Raw genomic sequence first — 22,630 nt, forward strand, 5'->3', positions numbered from 1 at the left:
ATAGACGACGGGTGGTTGTAATGTCTGGCGATTCTTTCTGACATCTATGTATTCCTAGGTACCTAGCTACCCCGACAACTCAATACCCTCGCGCTCAGCACCCTGCAAGATATAATTGCGTACCTATTGAAGAGTTAGACGGAGGGCGTCTGTATGACGGGTTATTTCTCTAATTATACATACTTCCTTGTCTGGGGCAAGATCCAGAGCCAGCTCTTCTGCGCTGTTCTTGATGGTGAAGTCGGCGCCTTCCTTGAGGAGGGCGACAGCGGTATCTCCTTGACTTGAGTTAGCGGGGGTTGAGAGTGAAGGTTGTGTGATGGTCTGCGTACCGTGTCCCTCTGCGACGGCGTGGTGTAGAGGAGTGTATCCTTCATTGTCGGTAGGATTCAGGGGGCTCCGGTTCTTGAGAAGGAGCGTGACCATGGGAACAGAACCGACTGCGGCGGCACGATGGATGGGATACTGGCCTCGGCGGTCGCGGAAGCGTGTTGAGGCGCTGTTGTCGACGAGGATGCGGGCGATGTCGAGGTTCTTCTTTGAGGCTACAAAATGAAGAGCAGTCTGCGGCCGAGACTGGTCAGATGGCGCATTACAACACCTGCTGATGGAGTTTTTACCTGTCCGCTAGCATCTGTTGGTAATTTTAGCTTCTGGGGATCTTGAAATGTCAGGATGGTGTCTTACTCTTGAGGTTGACGTCGGCGTCCTTGGCGATGAGGAGCTTCACAACAGCCTCGCTGTCGGGGACACTGGCCGAGATCATGAGAGGAGACCACCCACTCTCGTCCTAGCCTCAGAATCAGCTTGGCCACCTTCATAATATAGGTCATTATATGTGAGCCAACCTGAACATCGGCGTCAAAGCTGCGCTGGTTGGCCAGCAGCTGGACAATGTCCAAGTTGTTGGACGAGGCCGCCCAGTGGATGGGATATCGACCATCGTCATCCTTTCGCTGCGACAGTTTCGGGTCCGACTTTTGAATTTGTCAATATATGAGATATATTACATGGGAAAGTATTACCAACCTTGAGCAATCCCTCAGCGACAGATACTGCCGGGTACGTATTAGATGGCTGATCCCACGGGCGCACACATGTACATGATACTGACCCTGTCCCTCGCGAGCAGCCGTGTGCAGAGGGAACTTGTCTTCACTGGCCATTTTGGCTTTGGAATAAAAGCGACAAAGGGGAATATAGTAGTAGATTTAATATTTAAGATGATTTAGCAGAAAAATCATGAAAGAAGAGATCATGCTCTTGGGGAGGTCGACACACATTCATAGGCTGTAGCTCACCTTACGTACAACAAGCTGTTAGCCACACAGAATCAACTGTGGCGTTTGGACGCCACACGCGGCTGCCCAGCCTTTCAACATTGACAACTCCCAGTCGCAACTTTTGCCATCAACTTTTCCATCCTCCATTCTCTTCAACATAAAAACCACCACGACAAAAATCATGGAGACACCTCAGATACCTCAAGACGCGCTACAGCTCAGCGCGCTCGCCGCACAAAATGCCACAGTATCAAGAACGCTCTTTGCGCACGCGCACGCCCCCGAGCCGCCGTCCGCGAAGCGACAAAAGACCGACGACGCGTCCGAGGACCCCATCACGAAGAGACGCTTCCGCGCCGAGTACGCCCACGTCGAGACGCTCCCGCCATCAATTACCGCCAAGCTTCCTACAAAGCAGCCCGGGAAGAAGGTCGCCAAGCCCGGCGCGCCAGCAAGGCCAGCCATGAAGCTTCTTGAAGGTGCGCCTGGCTCCAAGGGTGGTGCATCGTCGGCAGCTAGGGCGGAGAGCACGCCGCAGAATATGAGCCTCACGACGAGGGGAGCGACAGCCTTCCAGCAGCCCAAACCTGAATGGCATGCGCCGTGGAAGTTGATGAGGGTCATTTCTGGTCATCTGGGTTGGGTGCGCAGCTTGGCCGTCGAGCCTAACAACAAGTGGTTCGCCAGCGGCGCTGGTGACCGAACCATCAAGATCTGGGACTTGGCCACTGGCTCACTGAGGTTGACACTCACTGGTCACATCAGCACCGTTCGCGGTCTTGCCGTGTCCCCACGCCACCCATACCTCTTCTCTTGCGGCGAGGACAAGATGGTCAAGTGCTGGGATCTCGAGACAAACAAGGTCATCCGTCACTACCACGGCCATCTGAGCGGCGTCTACACCCTCGCCCTGCACCCGACCCTCGACGTGCTTGTAACGGGTGGCCGCGATGGTGTCGCCCGTGTCTGGGATATGCGCACCCGGAGCAACATCCACGTCCTCTCAGGCCACACCCAGACCGTCGCCGACCTCGTCTGCCAGGAGGCTGACCCCCAGGTCATCACCGGCTCCCTCGACTCGACCGTTCGCCTCTGGGATCTCGCTGCCGGAAAGACAATGGGTGTGCTCACCCACCACAAGAAGGGCGTCCGCGCCCTGGCCACGCACCCTTCAGAGTTTACCTTTGCCAGTGGAAGCACGGGGAGCATCAAGCAGTGGAAGTGCCCCGAGGGTGCGTTCATGCAGAATTTCGAGGGTCATAATGCCATCATCAACACCATGAGCGTCAATGAGCAGAATGTCTTTTTCACAGGAGGTGAGCAGCAAGCGCACAGCTTCATGTGTCCTTCCAATAGCTAATGGTTTAATTACAGGTGACAATGGCTCAATGAGCTTCTGGGACTGGAAGACTGGCCACAGATTCCAGTCACTCGACACAACTGCCCAACCTGGCTCTCTCGACGCCGAGGCGGGTATCATGAGTTCGACATTTGACAGGTCAGGACTACGTCTGATCTGTGGTGAGGCCGATAAAACGAGTGAGTTACCACTATCAACCAAATTATTCAATGTCACTAACAACTATAGTCAAAATATGGAAGCAGGATGAGACTGCGACAGAGGAGACACATCCCCTAGACTGGAAGCCAAGCTTGGCCCGAAGGAAGTATTAAGAGAGACAGACGCAGAGAAAGGTGGAACATCTAATACAAGGACCGTATGTGTGTGTCCTGGGACGCCCTCGCTGGGCTCTATGATTACATCTATTATACGCCGATACCCAATGCTTTCAGATCCCCGTCATCGCGAAGGGCCATCTTCACTTCGTCGTCTGCAATTGACAGGCGTAGCTTACTCGACCGCTCCGCGCGCTGCGCCTCGAGGTTGATCAGACCAGCTGCTACCAGCTCGAGCGCCGCCGTGTGGATGTGGCCAGGCCTGGTCATGGGGCGCATAGCCCCTGTCTGCGTGCCCTTGAGGCCGTTGTTGAGAACCGCCGCCACGCCTGGGAGCGCAGACGGAGCTCGGAGGCTTGCTCTGTGTATCTCATCCAGAGTCTCGCCAAACGTCGTCTCGGCGAGACCTGTTCTTCGGATGCGCATCATAAGAGCGGCCATGAGGAGTTTGGACATGAGTGGGAGACTGCGGAGGTGTTGCTGGACGGGATTTGTGGTGGCCTCGTTGATGGCCTTTTTAATAGTGGCGATAGTGACACGCCCAACGCCCCTTGGCTGACCCTGGGACCCTGCCAATCGCTCTCGCTTGCTGGGGGTAGTGGGATCGCCAGGGGCATCTGCCTCAGCAAGCTCGACTGCTCGACGGCAGATATCGAGAGCTCTTCGAGCGTCACCGCTGACTGCAGCAACCTTGCGACTAGCAAATTGAATGGCATCGGGGTCTACAATGTTTCCAGGGACTCCTTCTAATCGTGACTGAATAATTTTCATGAGTTGTTCGTGGTTGTAACCGGGGAATGTGATTCGTGTGAGACCTAGATCACGTCAGTGAATAGCCTCAAAGGATGTAGCAAGTAGATGATATACCTAGACGACTGCTGATCTTGTTGCTCAGAGTTCGCTCTGGCAGATCCATGGTGTTGGCAACTGCAAGAACAATAAGACGACTATGTCGCAAGGTTGGCCAGTTGAAAAAGTTGTACATGACAGCCTGGTTCTTGGTCACCAGCTGATCAAGCTCGTCCATAAGCACCACGCAAGGGATACGACGTGGACTGGGGTTGCTGAACTCTCGTTCCAAGAGGTCCAGAGACTGAGCCGGACTGGCTCGCTGACCCTTGAGGGCCTCCCAAAGAAGGGTATATGACTGATGAGGATCCGTGATCTTCATGCCGTTGATCTCGACAAAGATAAAATCGTCAAGCTCGTCCGCGCCAACAGCTTCCTCGAGCCGAGAGATGACCTCACGTACTGTTGCCGTCTTGCCTGTTCCTGGTGTGCCCGAGATGTAGATACAGTTACCAGTGCCGTCTGAGATGGCGGCTTCGAGGTGAGAGTACACAAGCGAGAACTCTCCCTCTCGACAGGGGAGACTTGTAGGAACAGAGGAAACGTGTAGACGTGAGCGGGCTATTTGAAACGGCGAATTTTCGACTTGACTTGGCGACAGCCTGCGAGTTGCCAGCGGTGTGAATTCAAGTCTCTTGCTTGTACTCCTATTCTCAATCAGTAAAAAGGGTGGCTGTAAGTGGATATTTCTTGTTAACGAACCTCTTGGTACGGGAGCCGGGCTCAATTTGGCTTCTCCGAGAAGTTGGCGTGGCCACTGTCGAACCTCGTCCCGTCTTGGTTGGAGTCTGTGGTGGGTGATAGGTAGTATCCGCCGGGGAAGGACTTCTAGCCTTTCTACGACGACGAGTAGCCTTGGTTCCGTTCTTGATCATGTCCATCATGGTGAACAAGTCATCCTCGCCGCGGTAAACCTCCTCCCAGATGAACTCGTCCGTGTATGTAGCCGTTCGGGTGTTGCAGCCTCGCCGGCAGACAAACGTCTTGCCATACTCGGGGTTGTTTCGAGGAATACGGCCTTGGGGGTATTTGGAGAGGAAGGCGTCAAGGGATGTAACCTTGGCCTTGCCGTTAATCGAGGCCAAGGGGTTGATATCCCATGATGGAGAGATGTAGAGTTCGTTCTGGGCCATGTTAGAGAAACATCAACACCAAAATATCGTCAAGAATTACCCAGTAGTAGTCGGACCGCTTCTTATCCTTATTCCGAATCTCCTTTTCGCTGGAAAACCACATAAAGTTGGCCGCCTTCTCTCCCTCACCATCATCCTCGACAAACTCGCAGATCAAGGCGACCCAGGCCTCATTGGACCCGTCAGCCTTGAGCATGACGATATCACCGATCCGGCACTCGAACCTGCCAATCTTTGCTCCGACAATCCTGTCCCCCGTGACTTTCCTTCGCTTTCGGTCGCTCTGGGGCTCGTCGCTCCTCTCGGCCGTCGGGCTGGTGTTGTAGATCCATTCCCACGAGGGTTCGTCGCCGGCGAGTTCATCTTCAAAGTCGTTTTGGGATGCGCCCGGTAATTGGCGCTTGGCTGAACTGACGGGGGCCATTTTTGTGTCGTTGCTAGTGATGAGCGCAGTCGAGACGATTTACGCGTCGTGGGAGACGCGACGAGATAGAGAAGGTGGTTGCTATGGGATATGCACGTATCGGGGGATTGCAGTTATGCAATAGCTCTCTATAACTTCAGTCGACTTGCTCCCCTTTTTCGATCCAGGCTATCAAGCACCCTTAGGTCCTTGGAATGTCGCTTAACAATGTCTCTTGACCTCTATGTATCGGTTTATGCTTCTTGTGCTCTTGTAAAATTGCAATTACCACATCGAAGCCAGCCGAACCTCTAATTCCACGCCTCTGCCAAGCCCAAACCGTTTACATGCAGTGCAGCCAGACTTTATGCAACGCATAAAAAGGTACTTGAGTGCAAGGCACAAAAAGTCACTCCCAGAGCCTGCTTCATCGAATATGCTGCATCTCAGGAACTGCATGTCGTACCTGCAGCCAAGCATGACTATTGCGATTCTAGATCCATCTCCCCTTTAATGCCAATGACGGCCCGTCCCCCGCATCACGCCTATATCCACCACACGTCTCAGCCATCTGGGCCGTATAGGGCAGATACCCGTCTATATCACTCGCAGGAGGTTAATAGTGGCTGCCCTGCCGCAGCTGAGAAGAGCAAGTCCCCCATGGTGCCACAAGGCAGCGTTGCTGTAGGGTTAGACACGCCTCGAGATATGATCATTCAGAACGCATGGCTACGGGGATGCAGCCGGAATAGGTCCCGGGTAACTTTTGCTGTAGAATCGATTGCTGCGGGTTGACGGTTATGACATCAACCATGGCTTAGACGGTTACTACTGTGACAGCCTGGTCCTATGTTGCTTAGCTGCTCCAGGTGTAGTTTATTTGACGCCTTGGGTCTGTATCTGGATGGTTCAGTGGGCGCAATATCATACCCTGCCGCCTAATACGCATAATGGCTGAATCAATCACAAGTGACAGGCAACTGAGTCGATATGGAGTCTTCTCAACGTTGACCTGGATTGGTTATCATTACAAACAGGTTCTTCAAGTGTGCCACTCCTACTCCATCTATCTCCCTCTTCAACCACCTGCTTACACAGAGATAGGATAAAACTGTGGAGATGACAACCATCTTGGCCTCTTTGGGCTGCCACTGGCGAGCTGAAGCCTTAATGACTGTGACTCGCGATCCCTCACTGCATGATAAACCAGACTAGCAACTCGTGTCTCTCCACCTGCACTTTGCCGCTCGTCGAAGCAGGCACCCCTATACACCAAGAATCGGCTCGACGAGATTGACGAGAAACTATCGACTCTCAGCTGGCCATGTCTTACTCAAAACTCGTCAGCCGCTCAAGAACAAGAGTCTCGATCTTCAAAGATGCGCTTTGAATTGCCGCCAGCCAGCCTCCTTCAGCCCCCCTCCTTCAGCCCAGGTGATGACAATTTTGCCGGAAGAATCTCCTTGTTCGGAATAGCTTTTCATGCTGTCTCGCCAAAAGAAGAATGAGGAAACAGTGGCTAGCTGATGTGATGCCATTCGCAGTTTGCCGCCGGCTCGATCTGAGCTGGGGTTGGCTTTCAGAAAACCACTCGTGCGTATGAGGCTTGTCGGAGCATCTTTGCCCGGTTTGTGAGCCCTGGAGGCCTGTAGGGACCCAACAGGAAGATGATGAAGGATGAGATGATGAAAGAAAGAGTGTTGAAGGGAGAAAACATTGCGCGGATAAGAGGAAATCGCAAGATATAAAGGGGCGAGCTGCCCTCCTCAACATTGTCCCTTTCCTCAACACAAACACAAGTTCCCAAGCAAACACAACTTCTGAACACTTTCCAAAGACACTTCAGTCTCAAACTCATCTTCATCTTTTCAACATGTCTTCCAACTTTGGTACCGCTTCCCCCAGCCGTGCTGCGGCCTGGAAGCTTGATCTTCCCACCTCGTCTCATCCCGCAGAGTCGGTCAAGCTCCCGGATGATGGAAGCAAGGACGCCGAATCTATCATAGGAGAGGACGAGCGTGTCTTGGTTGATCATGGCGATCTCCAAGAGGGTGGCAAGTACCGCTGTAAGTGCCCCTGAGTCAAGTTCATTCCTCGCTTGAAGACGCGCCTTTGCTGACAGCCAACAACAGCCATCGTCAAGATCCAGTCCAGGTTCAATGACAGAACTACTGGCCGCGCCGTTTGGATGATCGGCACCGGTTGGCTGATTCGCCCGGATCTTCTTGTCACTGCTGGACACGTCGTCTACGACCATGGATACCGATATGGTCCCGCCGACCAGATCAAGTGCTACATCGGCTACAACGGCCGTGACTCTGTCAAGACCTCGGCTGTCCAGGCTCGGTATGGCCTCAATGTCATCTCCACGGCTGAGTGGATCGAGTCGCCCAACAACCGAAGCCGCGACGTTGCTTTCATCCAGGTCGACCGCCCATTCACTGGAAACCTCCGCACCTTCAACTTCACCAAGACGCCCCCTTCGGGCCAGGGCATCGTCCTCGGTGTTGTTGGCTATCCTGGAGACAAGTCCCTCAGGGATGTTGATGGCGAAGATGAGAAGGGTGCCCAGATGTACGAGGAGTTCGCAAAGACCGACTTCGACTTGGCTGCCAGCCCTGGCAACATGGTTGAATATCGAGTCTCTACCTTTGGAGGTATGTCCTTGTTCCGCTTTGAATGTGTATCCACCTGGTTCTAATCTCGCAACTAGGCCAATCCGGCGCCCCGATCCTGCGCAAGGCTCGTGGACAGTTTACCAGCATCGGTACACACTGCTATGGTGGTGGTGGCCAGAAGAGCAACTCAGGCAACGCCATCGGTGGTGTGTACGGAAACAACTATGATGCCTTCATTGCCCTGTTCAACATCGGTCAGCAAGCGTTCGGAACTGCTGCCAATATCAAGTCGATTGACTGCCAGGCCAACGGCAACTCTTCCTCGGGCACTGGTCTGAACGGGAGTCTCGCTAGTGGCCTCGACAAGGGCGGCTTCACCAGCACTGGCTTCAACAGCACTGGCTTCAACAGTAGCGGCTTCGACAACATCAGCTCCAGCAAAGACTTGAACGGGAGAGTGACCAGTGGCCAGAACCGAAGCGGTGTTCCATCTGGTGACCAAGCCGAGTTCATGCAGATCCTCAGGACAGTAGCGGGAGTGGGCTCTGCAGTTCTTCCCATCGCCTCCTCTCTGCTTGGGCCCATGGGTTCGCTCGCCGGCATGGCAGCTGGGCATTTCCTCGGGAAACTCACCAGAGAGAGTATGCAGTCTGAGAGTGGCATGGCTGGAATGCCTGGCGATGACGATGCCATTGCTGCTCGGGCATTGGTTGCCGAAGCAGCCCTTGAGGCGATCCTGTCGGCCAACGAGTCCCCTGAGCATGAGGAAGTCATCAAGAAAATGAAGGATATCTGGTCGACCAGTACTCCCAACGTTGATGCCTTGGCTCCTGTGCTTACCCCAGGCCTCACAGAGTGTGCTCTGGACATTGCCTCTCATCGACTGGAAAGGGCCGCCACTGGTACCACTCGCCAGGGCCAGGAAAGCACTCTGCTTCCCGAGCGCCGCGACCTTGGCATTTCGATCCATGAGGCTGGCGGTGCCGAAGCTGCCTTTGTCCAGGCTATGTATGGACCGACCCGCCCGCTCGCCGACGCAGAGGGAGGCTGGGGCTGGCTTGGATCTGTCATCAGCACCGTGGGCAAGGCTGCGGTCCCCATCGTTGGTAAAGTGGCCAGTGGTGCCCTTTCAGGTGTTGTCGGATCGCTGGGGGGACTGCTCCGCAGCGAGTCCATGTCAGACAGCGTCAGTCCCAACGAAGAGGCGACCCGGATTCTCCTCAAGCGCGCCTTGATGGCAGACACGGCGCTACAGGCCTTGATGACCCTTCCCCGCGAGAAGCTGGAGCGCCTGCAGGTCACGCACAACAATAGTGGCGAGACCGAGGGCATCATCGACTTCATCAAGACTGGCGTGCAGAAGCTTGGCCCCACGGTTCTGAACGCTGCCAAGGACATGGCCAACAAGTACGTGCCCATTGCCATCAACTATGGCGCAAAGAAGATCTCGACCCATCTTGGTCTTCCTGCCGAAGCCCTTCCCAGCCGCACCATCCGCAAGCAGCCTTCTTTCCGGGACTCTCTCAATGCTGGAAACATTGTCAAGGTGAGCCATGTCCAGAATACGCCCGAGGCGCCGGCCAGCGTTGATCTTTCTGCCCTTCTCCTGGCTCGTCAGGAGGTCTGGAAGCCTTCCAACGTGTGGCGAAAGGACTGGGATGACAACGATGATGGCCCCGTCATCATGACTCGACCGCCCCCCGACTTTTGAGTCGAGCAGCTAACGATGTACAGGTCAACTAGTCGACAAAGTTGCCCTAGGGCGATATCATGGATCGATCGAGGAGTGTCGTGCGAGAGCACTCGCGAGAAACACCAATTCCTTTATTTGGGAGTGTGAGAATGCCTGGCGACGAAGGCTGGGTTCTTGAGAGGAGGACAGAAGGTTGAGATGTTTGTTGCCTGGTTTTTGTTCGATTCTTTGCATGATAAATGCCATTGTCGTTATGGTTGTGGAAGGTGGAAGTCGTGGGAGGTCGTACAAGGCCCCGGTTTGTGCGAACGCACTCATGCACCAATCCAGTGTTACCCCTGACCTCGAACTCCCCCGGAACGGACAAACGATGGTATTTGATTGCACATAGTAATTTTCAACATGATATTTTATTGCTTTTTTCAATGTTTGTATCCTTTTGAACTCTTCACATTCAAGGATTCAAGACCCAAGACGGGAAGCTGCAGGTACCCGACCATTGACACGACACAGGGGGCATGGATGCGAACCTGCCTACCTACACAGGCGTTGAACTGCAAACAGGAAGGAGCTACGGGCCTCCCTATTTTTCTTGCCTACCTTCCTAAACATGCGGAGCTTCAATTATTCAGTGACCAACATTTTAGAAAAATGTTTGCCTCAGGATTCGACCTTATCCCCCGGGGACTTCTCCCCCTCTCTCGTGCTCACTGTCAACATAACTCAACACAACAACACTACAAACCTTTGAGACCTCCCCACCGGTTTCTCTTCGCTTCTTCCCACTCGCCTCTCTCATTCGGCATTGTTCAACTTGGCGAAAGGAAGCCACCATGCCAGGCGAGATCGGAAAGGGAAAAAGAGCCTTCAGGCCGGGCATGGCTCCCGCTCCCAGGGCTGCAAAGCATAATTCTTTCGCAAACACCAAGGGCGACCATATGCCCACTGCCAAGTCCATCTTCCAAACTTGGGGAAATCAAGCCCGTCAGGCTGAGTATGATGAATTTCTGGGCCCCGCGCCCGCCGACAAGCACCTCATCCAGGTAAATATGATGACCCATTCTGGCACATAGCACTGACCTGGGCACCAAGTTGACACATGTTATCCCTGGGAAACATTTGCTCCCCCCGGAACTGGATGAAACGGGAGCCCTCGACGGTATTCGCAGGCAGTATGGGGTCTACATTACCCGTGTGAAGCCCAACGTGCTTGACCTTCGTTGCGAATCCATCGGTCGCCTCCAAGAGGCGCTTCGGGCTATCAACTGGGCCCTTCGAGACATGCGCCTCTCCAATGAACATGCTTCTGTTCGCTTCTTGGTCCAAAGACCAACCAACGCTATCATCAGTGACATGATATCGGTCGAGCTTGGGAAACGACCGGCCTTTCTCTCCCCTAGCCCATCTTTGGTCAGCAACATGTCGTCCATGAATGACCATCTACCCCGGCTTGCCTCTGATATGGCAATCTCAGCTGAGGGCTTGATGGGGGTCAGCAAGAATATGACATTTCGTATCAACTTTGGCCACCTGATCATCGGAAAGAAGAAGAAAGGATCTGAAGACGAAGTTAGCATTGGCAACTTTACCAAGCTCATGGACATGTACTCTGTCCGTGGCGGTGCCAGTTTCGAGCCCAGGTATGCAATTTACCATATCTTTCCATCTAGCAATCATATTTAACCTCGGCAAGACTGCCAAACGCTGAGAAGGCGGAGAAGATTCTCCAGTTCCTCGTCAAACCAGAGCAGCATGTTTGCAGAGCCCTTAAGGATGTTGAGCGAACCTGCGAGTTCACTGTTGTCACTGAGGACCAGGAAATCAAGGCAAACGCAAACTGCATCCCCGGGCAGAACATGAAGCTTTCCATGGTCCGAGCAACTAGACCCGAGGTCTGGGGGCGTCTGAACTGGACGGTAGTTGCTCCTGACATGTAAGTTCTCTACATCTGAGACGTACGTATGATCTGACGCGCCTTGCTATGTAGGGTATACGACTGGAACTTTAGAGTCGATGCCTGGGACAAGGTGGACGTTGCAACCGGTTTCAAGGACCTCGCCCAGAAAGTTTGCCTGACCGCAAATGTCAACAAAGAAACTCTTCTCACAGTCCCAACTGTCAATACGGGCAAACTTGCGGCCCTTGAAGATGAAATCAAACAGATCCGGGTCAAATCTTCGGCGAGATTTCCATACAAGGACAGCTCGTATGTGCTTGAGATCAGTGTCACCAAGACTGTGAATGGGTTTCGCGCAGCAGGAGGACCCGAGGTTACATGGAGTGTTGAATTGTACGCGCCTCATTGGGAGGAGAGTGTCAACCACATGAGCGGAGGACGAAAGGTTTGGGGTGAAGGATTGGAGAACATTTGGACGGATGAGGGCCATGATCTCAAGTCGAGGCTCGGAGGTTTCTGCCGGGTCATCCTGGAGGTCCAGGCTCTTTTGAGCAGAGCAGATGCCAGTGCCGCTTCGCAGTAGCGTGCATCAAAAGGCATCGACTGGCCTTGCTGGCTGTGTCGTCTCCACGAGCTCCTCGTTCCCCGAGATCCTATCTATTTTCTACTGCGTCACAAAGGATTGGCTAGCCTTGTTGTGAGCTTCATGCCTGCTGTTGGTCACCTTGTCCTTGAGCAGCCATGATCTTTTGCCTCAGAACTAGTTCACCATGTTAGCAATGAGCAAACAACTTGTCAGTAGTGAGACATACCCTCCTCAATCGTCCGTGCATTGGTTTGCTTTCGTTGCACAATGACTTCCAGATCCTTCAAGTTGTTTCCGAGCTCCTCAACCTTGCCCTCGTAGAACTTTTCGGCGGACTTGAGTTTCTACATGGCCGTCAGTCAGCGATTCGGCCTGATAGTGGGCTCTAGACCACCCACCTTTTCCACCAAGAAGCCAGTTCCGACATCTACCAGCACAGTCTCAGCATTAGAAAGCTCTCCACGGACGTATAGCGAGTTGGTCAAGGGGACCAGGACAGAGTTGGACCCTGCAATATGTTAGACTATATGGCTGTTGGCGGATCGTGGGGAGCTCGAGCGACGGGGGCGGTGGCGCGAAAGGCAGCGGTTAGGAGCAAGGAAATCGCACCTTTGGGGGCGGCAGCTCGGGCCTGCACGCATCGCAGACACTCCTTGAACTTGTTCTGGGCGCCGTGGAGCTGGGCGAAGGACGTCGTCAGGTGCTCGAGCTCCTCGTCCAACTGCTTCTTAACCTGGGCGAGCTGCTGGGGCTCGAGCGTGTCGAGGTTGACTGCGCGCGCAGAGGTTAGCGATGGGAGTCACGGAGGGTCGCAAATACTGTACGCAAACGTACTCATCTCTTGTTTTCCAGACATGGTGCCTCGTCGCTGGATAGTTCGTGGTAGGTGGTCGCCGGAGGAGGAGAGTGAGTTGCTTGTCGTGATGCCCCTCCAGTTTTCGCCTTCATGAATATTGTGACGTGGGGTTGCCAATTCTAGTAACGGGGATGTCTTCACCACCACACTCACAACTTTGTGATACTTGACTAATAGTGTAGCAAGAATATGAAAAATACGAGTTGACTAGGTGGATGATTTGATTCGTTTTATTTGTTTTGATACATGAAATACTGTACATGAGCTTTACAATGAGCGATAAATCATCTGCTCGCTACAGCTGATCTAGCAAACCTGAGATGAAATGAGGCAGCTCTTCAAGCTTGACATTCTCCTTGACCGAGAGTTGTCTACACTGAACCTCGCAAAGACCGCCCTGCTTAAAAGCCTTGCCAAGGATCACGACGACGGGATAGCCAACCATGTCAGCATCGTTCATCTTCCAGCCAAATGACTGCTTCCTGTCATCGAGGACAACGTCAAGGCCAGGCTGCGAGCTGCTTCCAGCCACGAGATTGTCATAAATCTCTACCGACTCCTTGTCGAGTCCGGGTGTTGGGATGACAGCCACCTCGAACGGGGCAATGGCTCGTGGCCAGTTCAGTCCTCGCTCATCAGCGAGGATCTCAGCCACGGCGCCAAAGATCCTTGATACTCCAACGCCGTGGCATCCCATTTGAACAGGCACACGGCTTCCTGGAGTGAGACCTTCCTCTTTGGCAACCTTGGGGAGCTCTGATTGCGGAAGAGACACACATGCGTCGAGTGGTACCGAGTAGCGGGTTCCAAGGTGGAATGTATGGCCACACTCCAAGGCGCGATGGATTTTCAGAGTTCCCTCCTCACATCGAGGGCAGCCATCACCATGAGTGATGCGGACCAGGTTCAGTGCTTCAGCCGAGTCTGTGCCACCAACCGTGGAATGCTCAACCTCATGAGACTCAAGGGTCTTGGGCAATAGAGGGAGTTGTCCTCGAAGGCTTTCAAACGTTGGCGCGAGCCTGGCATCGACAACATTAATAACCTTTGGCTTCCCACTCTCGAGTGCCTCGCTCCAGAATGGGAGAGGGTCATCGATGCTGGTGTCGAGCTCGCTAACCGCTGATTTGACCGCATGTAGGTTCAGACCGCTCTCCGAGAATGCCTCTGAAGACTGCGGGTACCAAGCGTTGACAAGAACCTTTCGGTCCTTGGAGATGCCCCGCCAGACACGAATATCAGAGGCCGAAATCGCAACCGCATCCTTGCTCGCAGAGGGCGCTCGTGCCGTCGCAACCTCATCGTTGGCGGTGTATCCGCAAGAGTCGCAGTTTACAACTGTGTCCTCGCCGACAGCACTAGGAAGATGGTACTCATGGCTAAGGTCGCCTCCCATGTCGCCCGAGCTGGCCTCGGCAACAAGGTACGGCAGCTTGAGCTCTGCGAAGAAGGCACGGTAAGCCGCAGACACTAGACGATATGTTTCAAAAGCAGCAGCTGTTGTTAGGTCAAAGGTGTACAGATCCTTCATTAGAAATTCTCGGGAGCGTAGTAGACCGTGGCGGGGGCGACGCTCATCTCGATACTTTCGAGCTGGAACCTGGTTAGCTGGGAAGTTGAAGAGTAATGAAGGCTGTCGAACTAATTTGGTACAGCCGGATGGGCAAGTCTTTATATGACTTGAGAGTTCCGGCTACGAGAGTGGTGATTTCCTCCTCGTGTGTAGGAGAGAGAATAAGAGGCACCTCTTTGCGATCGGCGAGTCGAAAGAGCTTGCTAAATTAGCCAGTGCTACTTGACGAAGCCTCATATTCTCACCTCTGGTGCAACTCGATCCAATCTATCACTCCTTCTCCATAGCTCTTCTGAAGAAATGGTTGATAGAGATAACCGTGAGGCCCCTTGAGAGAATCATATGAGCAATGGACGGGGCTCAACCAGCAAAGGTCACAAACCAACTGAATGCATATGCTTGTCAAGTAGTTTCTCTATCTTATCCTGGACGCGAAGACCCATAGGAAGTAGTTGAAAGATGCCAGAGTGAGCCTATGAGGCAGAATTAGTAACTGATCACTCTTCATAGGCCAGGTAGACTGGGACATACCTGACGGAGAAAGCCACCTCGAATGAGTTTTCCATGGCCAACTACAAGTCAATTAGCTCAGATACCACTCCCAGGCTAGAAATGAGCCACTGACACTCCTCATCACTGGCCGTCATGCCGCCAGTGGGCACCCATGTCGTCGATAGGGTGGAGCGAGGGAGGTTAGCTCTGGCTACGCTCGAGACCGAGAGAGCTCTCAGTTGAAGGCTCAATTGGCTTCTGCGAGCGACAGTGCCACTGAGGCGGAGCAACCTCGGGGCAATCATGACTTGTAGACTTCCTCGTCCTCAAAGCCAACCTATGCTACCATTGCCAGGTTGAAGCGACCGGTGAATTGCTATTTAGGCTTGATGGATCGGAAGAGCTTCCGTCTACCGGATACCAGTGGGGCTCTGCCGCTGGAAGCCGCAGCTTGCATTAGCGCGGTTAGACGCGCTAAGCGCAGTGACGTGGGTCGCGACTGGAAAAACTGCACCGCCAAAAAAAAAGTTTGAGCTCTGGTTGCATTCTCACTGAGAATTTCCATCTGAGATTTTCAGACCTTCACCCAACTTCAACACCATGGCCAAACCCTCCAAGAAGGGCAAAGGCCTTAGACGCTCGCTGAATGGCTCAGGTCTGGACGGGAAGAGCCTGGACAAGCTGACGTCTTCAATTGACAAGAAGCTGACTTCCAACGATCACAAGCGCAAGCAGCCCCCAACGAAGGCTGCAGGCGACCAGCACCAAAAGAGGCAGCGCAACTCCGAGGGCTCAGCCTCCGACAAGAAGGGCTCCAAGATCGACAACAAGACTCTCCTGGAGGAAATCAAGTCTCTGGGCGGTGATGAGCGTGACCTGGAGCTCATCCAGGACATTGATTCGGAAGATGAAGCTTTCGTCCAGGATTCCAAGGCCGTCGACAAGAGCTTGAAGGATGAGCTCGCCGCGTTTTCCAAGCAGCTCGGCTTCGAAGAGGTTGAAGTGAGCGAAGCAAGCGACGACGAGGAAGAGGCTGAGGAGGCCGAGGATGATGATGAAGAGGAGGGCGATGAGGACGAGGACGAGTCTGAGGAGGACGAAGAGGAGGAGGAGGAGACGAAAGATGTCATCCCCAAAAAAGTTGGCAACCTGGTAAGTTGACTCGCCAGGTTAGTGATGTCTCTGACGACTAACAGTAATACAGGCTTTTGAGCCCAGGGCAGACTGGCATGCCGCCGAGCTGCGAAAGCTGCCTGGACCGAGCGCTGATGGGCCCAGCTCATTCAAGGGATCTGTTGAGGCTTTGAAGCAGTACGCACAACAGCTTTTAGAGGAGGATGCCGCCAAGTACAGGACCAGCGTCTTTGCCTCGTCTTCTCACAAGTTCTTGTCGACAATCATGTCTTCGGGTACGCTTACCGACAAGGTCTCGGCTCTCACCCTCGCCGTCCAAGAATCTCCTGTTCACAACATCCGAGCCTTCGATGCTCTCATGAGCTTGGCCTCCAAGAAGAGCCGAGGTCAAGCCCTTGGTGCCATCGGCGCGCTTGTCGATTTGCTTGGTCCCGGTACTCTGTTACCTGCGGATCGTCGTCTTCGTACCTTTCAGACTCAGCCTGGCTTGCTCGGCACTCTGCAGCGAACTCCTGCGGCGACTTGGACCAGCGACAAGCCTTTGCCTGGCAAGATCACATCTGCTCACCTAATTGCTTGGATCTACGAGGATTGGCTGAAGGAGACATATTTCCGCATTATTCAACTGCTTGAGTCTTGGTGCTCGGATGAGATTGATTATTCTCGTACTCGCGCCCTCGACTTTGTCTATGGTCTTCTCAAGGAAAAGCCTGAGCAGGAGGCCAACCTTCTTCGATTGCTGGTTAATAAGCTCGGCGATCGAGATCGCAAGATCTCTTCCCGAGCATCATATCTCTTGCTTCAGATGCAGAACTCCCATCCTGGCATGAAGCCAATCATTGTGCGAACAATCGAACAGGAGATTCTTCTCCATCCTTCCCAGGACCACCGATCCAAGTACTACGCCATCAACACTCTCAATCAGACCATTTTGGGCACCAAGGAGCCTGCGCTCGCCGAAACACTGATGCGCATCTACTTCGAGCTCTTCACCGTTATCCTCAAGACCGGAAGCCTGGGCATTGCTCCTCCTACCGAATCGAAACCGGCCGAGGAGCCAGAGGATGAGGAAGCGATTAAGAAGAAGTTGGCCAGGAGACCTCGCAAGAGGGGTGGCAAGCCCAATAAGCCCGTGGCCACGGAGCCCGAGACGGAGGCAGCTGATAAGCTTGTGTCGGCCATTTTGACTGGTGTCAACCGTGCAGCCCCCTTCATGGTTGGCAACGAAGCTGCGTACGTCCCTCTGAACTAATACACCGGTAACATGGAAATATAGCTAACAGTGCAACAGTATGGAGTCACACCTTGATACACTTTTCAAGATTGCCCACTCGGCCAACTTCAACACAGGCATCCAGGCCCTTCTCCTGATCCAGCAGATCTCATCTTCAAAAACCCTCGCCAACGACAGATTCTACAAGACTCTTTACGAGTCTCTTCTGGACCCAAGACTGGTTACCTCGTCGAAGCAGGCTCTATACTTGAACCTACTCCTCCGTGCGCTCAAGAACGACGTCGACAGCCGCCGAGTCAAGGCCTTTGCCAAGCGCATGGTTCAGATTGCGGGCGTGCACCAGCCTGCCTTCACATGTGGCCTCCTCTATGTTGTTAGTCACCTGCGAGAAACATTCCCTGACCTCTCTACTTTGTTGGATGAGCCAGAGGAGTCCAGCTTGGACGACAAGCCTGGAAGCGAGCGACCCGTGTACGATGGCCGAAAGCGAGACCCGGAGTATAGCAACGCCAACCAGAGTTGCTTGTGGGAGGTTATCCCGCTCCAAGGTCACTACCATCCTTCGGTCACACTCTATGCCTCATCCATAGTATCGCCAAATGAGAAGGCGCAGAAGCCTGATCTAGACAGCCACTCGCTCATCCGATTCCTAGACAAGTTTGTCTACCGCAACCCCAAGGCAGCCGACGCTTCCAAGGGTGTGTCCATCATGCAGCCTCTGCGGGCTGCCAAGGATCTTGGCGATATTTGGCTGGGAAGCCGAGGACCTGCGGCAGCTACACCTTCTGTCAACTCTGCCGCATTCTGGAAGAAGAAGGCGGAAGATGTTGCTGCTGAGGATATCTTCTTCCACGAGTACTTCCAGCAGGTTGACAGGGAGTCTAGGGAGACCAAGAAGAAGGCGCAGGCAGAGGGTGATGGTGAGGAGAATGACGAGCAAGAAGACGAGATCTGGAAGGCCCTGGTATCGACACAGCCTGGTGTTGATCCTGATGACGAGGGCTCGGATGTTGGTTTCGACTTGGACGACTCGGATATGGCTTCTGACGCAGGATCTTCGCCGGCTCTTTCTCTGGATAGCGACATGGGTGAGGACGATGACGACATGAGTGTCGACATTGAGGGCTCTGACGACGAAATGGGTGGAGCCATGCTCAGCGAGGACGAGGACGGATTCGAGGTCAAGGAGGCCAAGAGCGAGAAGCCCAAGTCGAGACGCAGGCAGCTCAAGGATCTCCCCATGTTCGCGTCGGTGGACGATTACGCCGAGCTCCTGGCGGGAGAGGAGGACATGTAAGAGGCACATACAAAGTTGGACATGGCAAAAGCAAGGCGATTATTTTTCATTCAGCAGCTATAGATTCGGGCTCAGGAGTAAAAAGAGGCAGATGCGCCGTGGCATACCCACGCTGCTACAAAGACAAGACCAATTCTCATTTCTCAGGTATCAAACCACTCGAGCTCGTCGTCCTTTGTGAATATGGCACGGAACGTCTTGCCGCCGTTTGGGTCGTCGCGCTCCTCGGTGTGGATGCTGTGGAGCTTGGCGGGCTCGTCGCCGCCGCCGATGAAGGCGCGGAAGTGAAGATAGGCGGGGCCGTCTTCGGGCAAGGCGGGGATGCGGAGCTTGCCGAAGAGGTGGATGCCGTAGGCCGACGTAGCGACGCGGACCGATTCGAAATTGTCGGGGCCGAAGCCAGCGAGGTCATGATCGGAGAGGTGTTTCTTGTCTAATCAGCTATGCTCATGTTTCGTGACTCTCTAGACTCACGGCGGCTTCAAAGTACTCTGTCTCGTGCTCTAGAGACGGTCAGAGTGTGTTTTCAACTGCAAAGCTCATCAACTCACTCGAGTACTCATGGCGAAGGTGAATGAGGCTCTTCTTGAGCTCTGGGAGAAGCTGCTCAAAGGCAGAAATGGCGTCCTCCTTGGGAGGATGGGGAGGGCCCAGATCGACGGTCTCAGCGGTAGCCTGCACTTGGTCAATACCTAGCTTGCCAGGACAAAACGGCGCATTCACACAATTCATACCATTGTAAGTGTTCAGGTAGGCAAATGCTGAGTGTATTGGAGGGGAAACTGTTACAGCTCAATCAGGGGAAGCTCAATGCTTTTAACATATCACACTTCAAGCCTTGTTACAAATTAACAGGGAAAAAAGACAAACAAACGCAAGCACGCATGTCGTCAGCGGCCATGATCATCTCTTACAGACAAGGTCTCACAAGCTCGTGCAGCGAATCTGGTTGGGCGGAACCCACGTCACCTGGGACCTGGAGTGACCGGGATAGGTACCTGCCCGTGCCTGCCTCTCCTTGCTTTACCCCGGGTGACCGTTTGGGGCAAGCGTCACTTTCCTTCTTTGCGACGTTACAGAGGGAACGAACTGTACCGCTTAAATGCATGCCGAGGTCATGCGCCTTTATCCGGGCCCGCCTCGGCAGGGGCGAAGACCGATAAATCTTATCAAAGGCCGAGGGCGGCGAAGCAATTCTTTTGCCGCTCTTTTTCGCATTTTCCCCTTTTGCAACCGCCAGAACAGGCAAAGAAAATCATTAAAAAAAATAAAAAGAAGTCGATATGTTTTCTCAGCAGTTTGCTCGCAACGGTCGTCTCGCAGGCCAGGCGGCCAGGCGGTTCGCTCGTGCTGGTCAACAGACACGGAGTTATGCGACACCAGGTAAGTTTGCCAGGGCACTTACACGGCGCAAAAAAAAAAAAATCTACGACACATGAGTACTGACCGAACACGTCAATCACAGCAGCGGCAGCAGTAGCCGGAGGCGCATTCAAGAGAGCAGCGGCCATGCTGGTGGCCGGCCTGGGAGCTAGCACGGCTGGAGGTTTCGGAACATGGTACACGATGCACTCCAATGGCATGGGCTTCCACTCGGACGAGGAGAGCCTGCGACGCTTCGTCGCCGACGCCGAGGAGGCGCGCATGGTGGAGGAGACCATCAACAAGCACCCGCTCATCGCAGAGCTCCGAGCCGACCCCACCCTCACCGAGTCACGACCACACATGAAGATGCCCGGTTCGTATCGGAGCCGGAGCCTGACGGGCGGGGCGCTCATCGGCGAGGGTAAGATGCCCGTGCCGCCGTACGCATGGATCGCACCCGAGGGAAAGAAGCTCGTGTCGGTGGCATACGTGGGAGAGGACCTCTGTGGCCACCCTGGCATCGTCCACGGTGGCTTCCTGGCTACGATGCTGGATGAGGGTCTTGGACGATGCTCGTTTGGCGCACTGCCTCACAACATCGCCGTGACGGCCAACCTCAACGTCGACTACCGCAAGCCGACGCCTGCGGGGAGCTTCCTGGTCTTGAGAGCAGAGACATACAAGGTGGAGGGCCGCAAGGCCTGGGTCAGGGGCCATATCGAGCTGCTGGCCGAGCCGGGCGAGAAGCCAACCATCCTGGCCGAGGCCGAAGGATTGTTCGTTTCGCCCAAGTACGCTGCGGTATGTGGATGATGTTCTCTTGCTTGACACACGACATTTACTGACAGGTGTACAGGTGATGCCCAAGATTGGTTAGAAACCGCGATATGATCATGTGATGACGATTGAGCGAGCGAGCGACAGACATTGGGAATTATACAATGGCGCATATAGCCATGAATGGATACCAACTAACGTTAGAACCCGAGACAAGGAAGGGAACAACCATGATAGAAGCAAGAGGCGGAACTTTTACAAATACGTCTTGTAATTATAGAGCGAAGGATCTCTTGAGCCGTCACTCCATAGAGGAGTGAGACATTATTAAATGAGACTTTTAACTTGCCATTTATTCTCAGTTGTCTTGTCCGTCGTCAAGTGGGAGTCGCCCCTCTATCCATTCCACGTCGTTCTGCGGGGCCGAGTTCCGGACGCGTGGAATATGGGACAAGCCGTCCATGGACGAGAGCCCCCCGCGCAGCCACTCAGGGCCCGTCGCGCGCTGGAGCTTGTACGCAATAAGCGTGGGAGGAGTGAAAATGCCATGCGAGCCATCGAAGACGCCATCCTGAAGGCCGCTCTCTCATAGGTCGGACGCTCGCCGACGATGCGCAACGGGGGACCGATGGCCCGATCACGACATTGCGTAGTCGCCGTATGAGTTTTATTGTCCGGCGCAAGACGACGCGTAGATCCTTGGTGGGAGGCGTTGATAGGGAAAGAATAAAGCCGGCATCGGAACTCTTGGAGATAATTTTCTCAAGTACAAGTCTCCATCTCTTTCCTCTGAAACAAACACTCCCGTCCTCCTCTCCATTCTTCTCCTTGTAGATTTCATTCCTCTTCGTCTTCATCTTCTTCTGCTTGTCGTTCTATACCCTCAATTCCCTACATTCACAATGGCTACGTAAGTGATCCCCTGTTAATCTCAGAGTTTTGTTTACTTGCCCCTCCAAAAACTCTCCATTACCCCGCCATCACCAACTTCAATTGACATTAACATCCTCCAGCAACATCACCTGGCACCCTTCCCTCTCCCGCCGTGAGCGCAACCAGTTCCGCGGCCAGCGAGGTCTCACCATCTGGCTGACCGGTCTCTCTGCCTCGGGCAAGTCGACCGTCGCCACTGCTCTTGAGCAGCACCTCCTCCACCTGGGCGTCGCCGCCTACCGTCTCGACGGCGACAACGTCCGCTTCGGCCTCAACAAGGACCTTGGCTTCTCCGAGGCCGACCGCAACGAGAACATCCGGCGCATCTCCGAGGTCGCTAAGCTCTTCGCTGACGCCTCCACCATCGCCATCACCTCCTTCATCTCCCCCTACAAGGCCGATCGCCAGGTCGCCCGTGAGCTGCACGCCCAGGCCACCCAGGGCGGCGACGAGGCCATCCCCTTTGTCGAGGTCTACGTCGACGTGCCTCTCGAGATCGCTGAGCAGCGTGACCCCAAGGGTCTCTACAAGAAGGCCCGCGCCGGTGAGATCAAGGAGTTTACTGGCATCTCTGCCCCTTACGAGGCCCCCGAGAACGCCGAGATCACCATCAAGACCCACGAGAAGTCGGTCGAGGAGTGTGTCGCCCAGATTGTTGACTGGCTCAACGAGAAGGGCTACCTCACCAAGCACTAGATCCCTAGCGAGCGGTCGTGCTTTTTGCATTTCAAAATATAGATCGGATATTACTGCCATGACGACCACAATTGTCGTCACTCCTGGGCATGATGATAGGGTAGAATACAGGCGTTCTTGCATGCATGCGACTC

General features: G+C 54.0%; 10 protein-coding genes across 10 annotated transcripts; 6 read left to right on the plus strand and 4 right to left on the minus strand.

The window, feature by feature from the left end:
• Nucleotides 1-66: 66 nt before the first annotated feature.
• On the minus strand, nt 67-1,166 carry NCS54_00051300 (Hypothetical protein; the record flags this gene model as incomplete). Its single annotated transcript, XM_053146163.1, has 8 exons — nt 67-123; nt 184-278; nt 333-564; nt 621-634; nt 688-790; nt 849-977; nt 1,030-1,055; nt 1,115-1,166. The coding sequence occupies 8 exons, from the start codon at nt 1,164-1,166 to the stop codon at nt 67-69; spliced, it is 708 nt and encodes a 235-aa protein (XP_053002138.1).
• A 298-nt stretch (nt 1,167-1,464) lies between these two features.
• Nucleotides 1,465-2,957, plus strand: NCS54_00051400 (Pre-mRNA-splicing factor prp46; the record flags this gene model as incomplete). Its single annotated transcript, XM_053146164.1, has 3 exons — nt 1,465-2,599; nt 2,658-2,822; nt 2,872-2,957. The coding sequence occupies 3 exons, from the start codon at nt 1,465-1,467 to the stop codon at nt 2,955-2,957; spliced, it is 1,386 nt and encodes a 461-aa protein (XP_053002139.1).
• Nucleotides 2,958-3,050: 93 nt separating this feature from the next.
• Nucleotides 3,051-5,366, minus strand: NCS54_00051500 (Origin recognition complex subunit 1; the record flags this gene model as incomplete). Its single annotated transcript, XM_053146165.1, has 4 exons — nt 3,051-3,775; nt 3,828-4,456; nt 4,512-4,933; nt 4,983-5,366. The coding sequence occupies 4 exons, from the start codon at nt 5,364-5,366 to the stop codon at nt 3,051-3,053; spliced, it is 2,160 nt and encodes a 719-aa protein (XP_053002140.1).
• A 1,852-nt stretch (nt 5,367-7,218) lies between these two features.
• On the plus strand, nt 7,219-9,674 carry NCS54_00051600 (Serine protease; the record flags this gene model as incomplete). Its single annotated transcript, XM_053146166.1, has 3 exons — nt 7,219-7,411; nt 7,478-8,002; nt 8,059-9,674. The coding sequence occupies 3 exons, from the start codon at nt 7,219-7,221 to the stop codon at nt 9,672-9,674; spliced, it is 2,334 nt and encodes a 777-aa protein (XP_053002141.1).
• An 815-nt stretch (nt 9,675-10,489) lies between these two features.
• NCS54_00051700 (Hypothetical protein) lies at nt 10,490-12,136 on the plus strand (the record flags this gene model as incomplete). Its single annotated transcript, XM_053146167.1, has 4 exons — nt 10,490-10,699; nt 10,749-11,296; nt 11,350-11,589; nt 11,644-12,136. 4 exons carry the CDS (start codon nt 10,490-10,492, stop codon nt 12,134-12,136), a joined length of 1,491 nt encoding a protein of 496 aa, XP_053002142.1.
• Nucleotides 12,137-12,257: 121 nt separating this feature from the next.
• Nucleotides 12,258-15,317, minus strand: NCS54_00051800 (Proline--tRNA ligase; the record flags this gene model as incomplete). The annotated part of the gene is made up of 10 exons (XM_053146168.1): nt 15,194-15,317; nt 15,100-15,140; nt 14,955-15,041; nt 14,638-14,767; nt 13,311-14,588; nt 12,974-13,081; nt 12,749-12,910; nt 12,538-12,647; nt 12,366-12,483; nt 12,258-12,313 (listed from the first exon to the last, which is right to left on the minus strand). The coding sequence occupies exons 1-10, from the start codon at nt 15,213-15,215 to the stop codon at nt 12,258-12,260; spliced, it is 2,112 nt and encodes a 703-aa protein (XP_053002143.1). The 5' UTR covers nt 15,216-15,317.
• A 343-nt stretch (nt 15,318-15,660) lies between these two features.
• NCS54_00051900 (CBF domain-containing protein) lies at nt 15,661-18,725 on the plus strand (the record flags this gene model as incomplete). Its single annotated transcript, XM_053146169.1, has 3 exons — nt 15,661-16,212; nt 16,265-17,427; nt 17,486-18,725. The coding sequence occupies 3 exons, from the start codon at nt 15,661-15,663 to the stop codon at nt 18,723-18,725; spliced, it is 2,955 nt and encodes a 984-aa protein (XP_053002144.1).
• Nucleotides 18,726-18,868: 143 nt separating this feature from the next.
• NCS54_00052000 (Hypothetical protein) lies at nt 18,869-19,462 on the minus strand (the record flags this gene model as incomplete). The annotated part of the gene is made up of 4 exons (XM_053146170.1): nt 18,869-19,153; nt 19,200-19,228; nt 19,277-19,400; nt 19,460-19,462. The coding sequence occupies 4 exons, from the start codon at nt 19,460-19,462 to the stop codon at nt 18,869-18,871; spliced, it is 441 nt and encodes a 146-aa protein (XP_053002145.1).
• Nucleotides 19,463-20,008: 546 nt separating this feature from the next.
• NCS54_00052100 (Hypothetical protein) lies at nt 20,009-20,967 on the plus strand (the record flags this gene model as incomplete). Its single annotated transcript, XM_053146171.1, has 3 exons — nt 20,009-20,108; nt 20,191-20,891; nt 20,947-20,967. 3 exons carry the CDS (start codon nt 20,009-20,011, stop codon nt 20,965-20,967), a joined length of 822 nt encoding a protein of 273 aa, XP_053002146.1.
• A 673-nt stretch (nt 20,968-21,640) lies between these two features.
• NCS54_00052200 (Adenylyl-sulfate kinase) lies at nt 21,641-22,496 on the plus strand (the record flags this gene model as incomplete). The annotated part of the gene is made up of 2 exons (XM_053146172.1): nt 21,641-21,777; nt 21,881-22,496. The coding sequence occupies exons 1-2, from the start codon at nt 21,770-21,772 to the stop codon at nt 22,494-22,496; spliced, it is 624 nt and encodes a 207-aa protein (XP_053002147.1). The 5' UTR covers nt 21,641-21,769.
• Between the last annotated feature and the right edge of the window lie 134 nt (nt 22,497-22,630).

Source organism: Fusarium falciforme, chromosome 1 (assembly GCF_026873545.1).
Source record: "Fusarium falciforme chromosome 1, complete sequence".
Classification (NCBI taxonomy): domain Eukaryota; kingdom Fungi; phylum Ascomycota; class Sordariomycetes; order Hypocreales; family Nectriaceae; genus Fusarium; species Fusarium falciforme.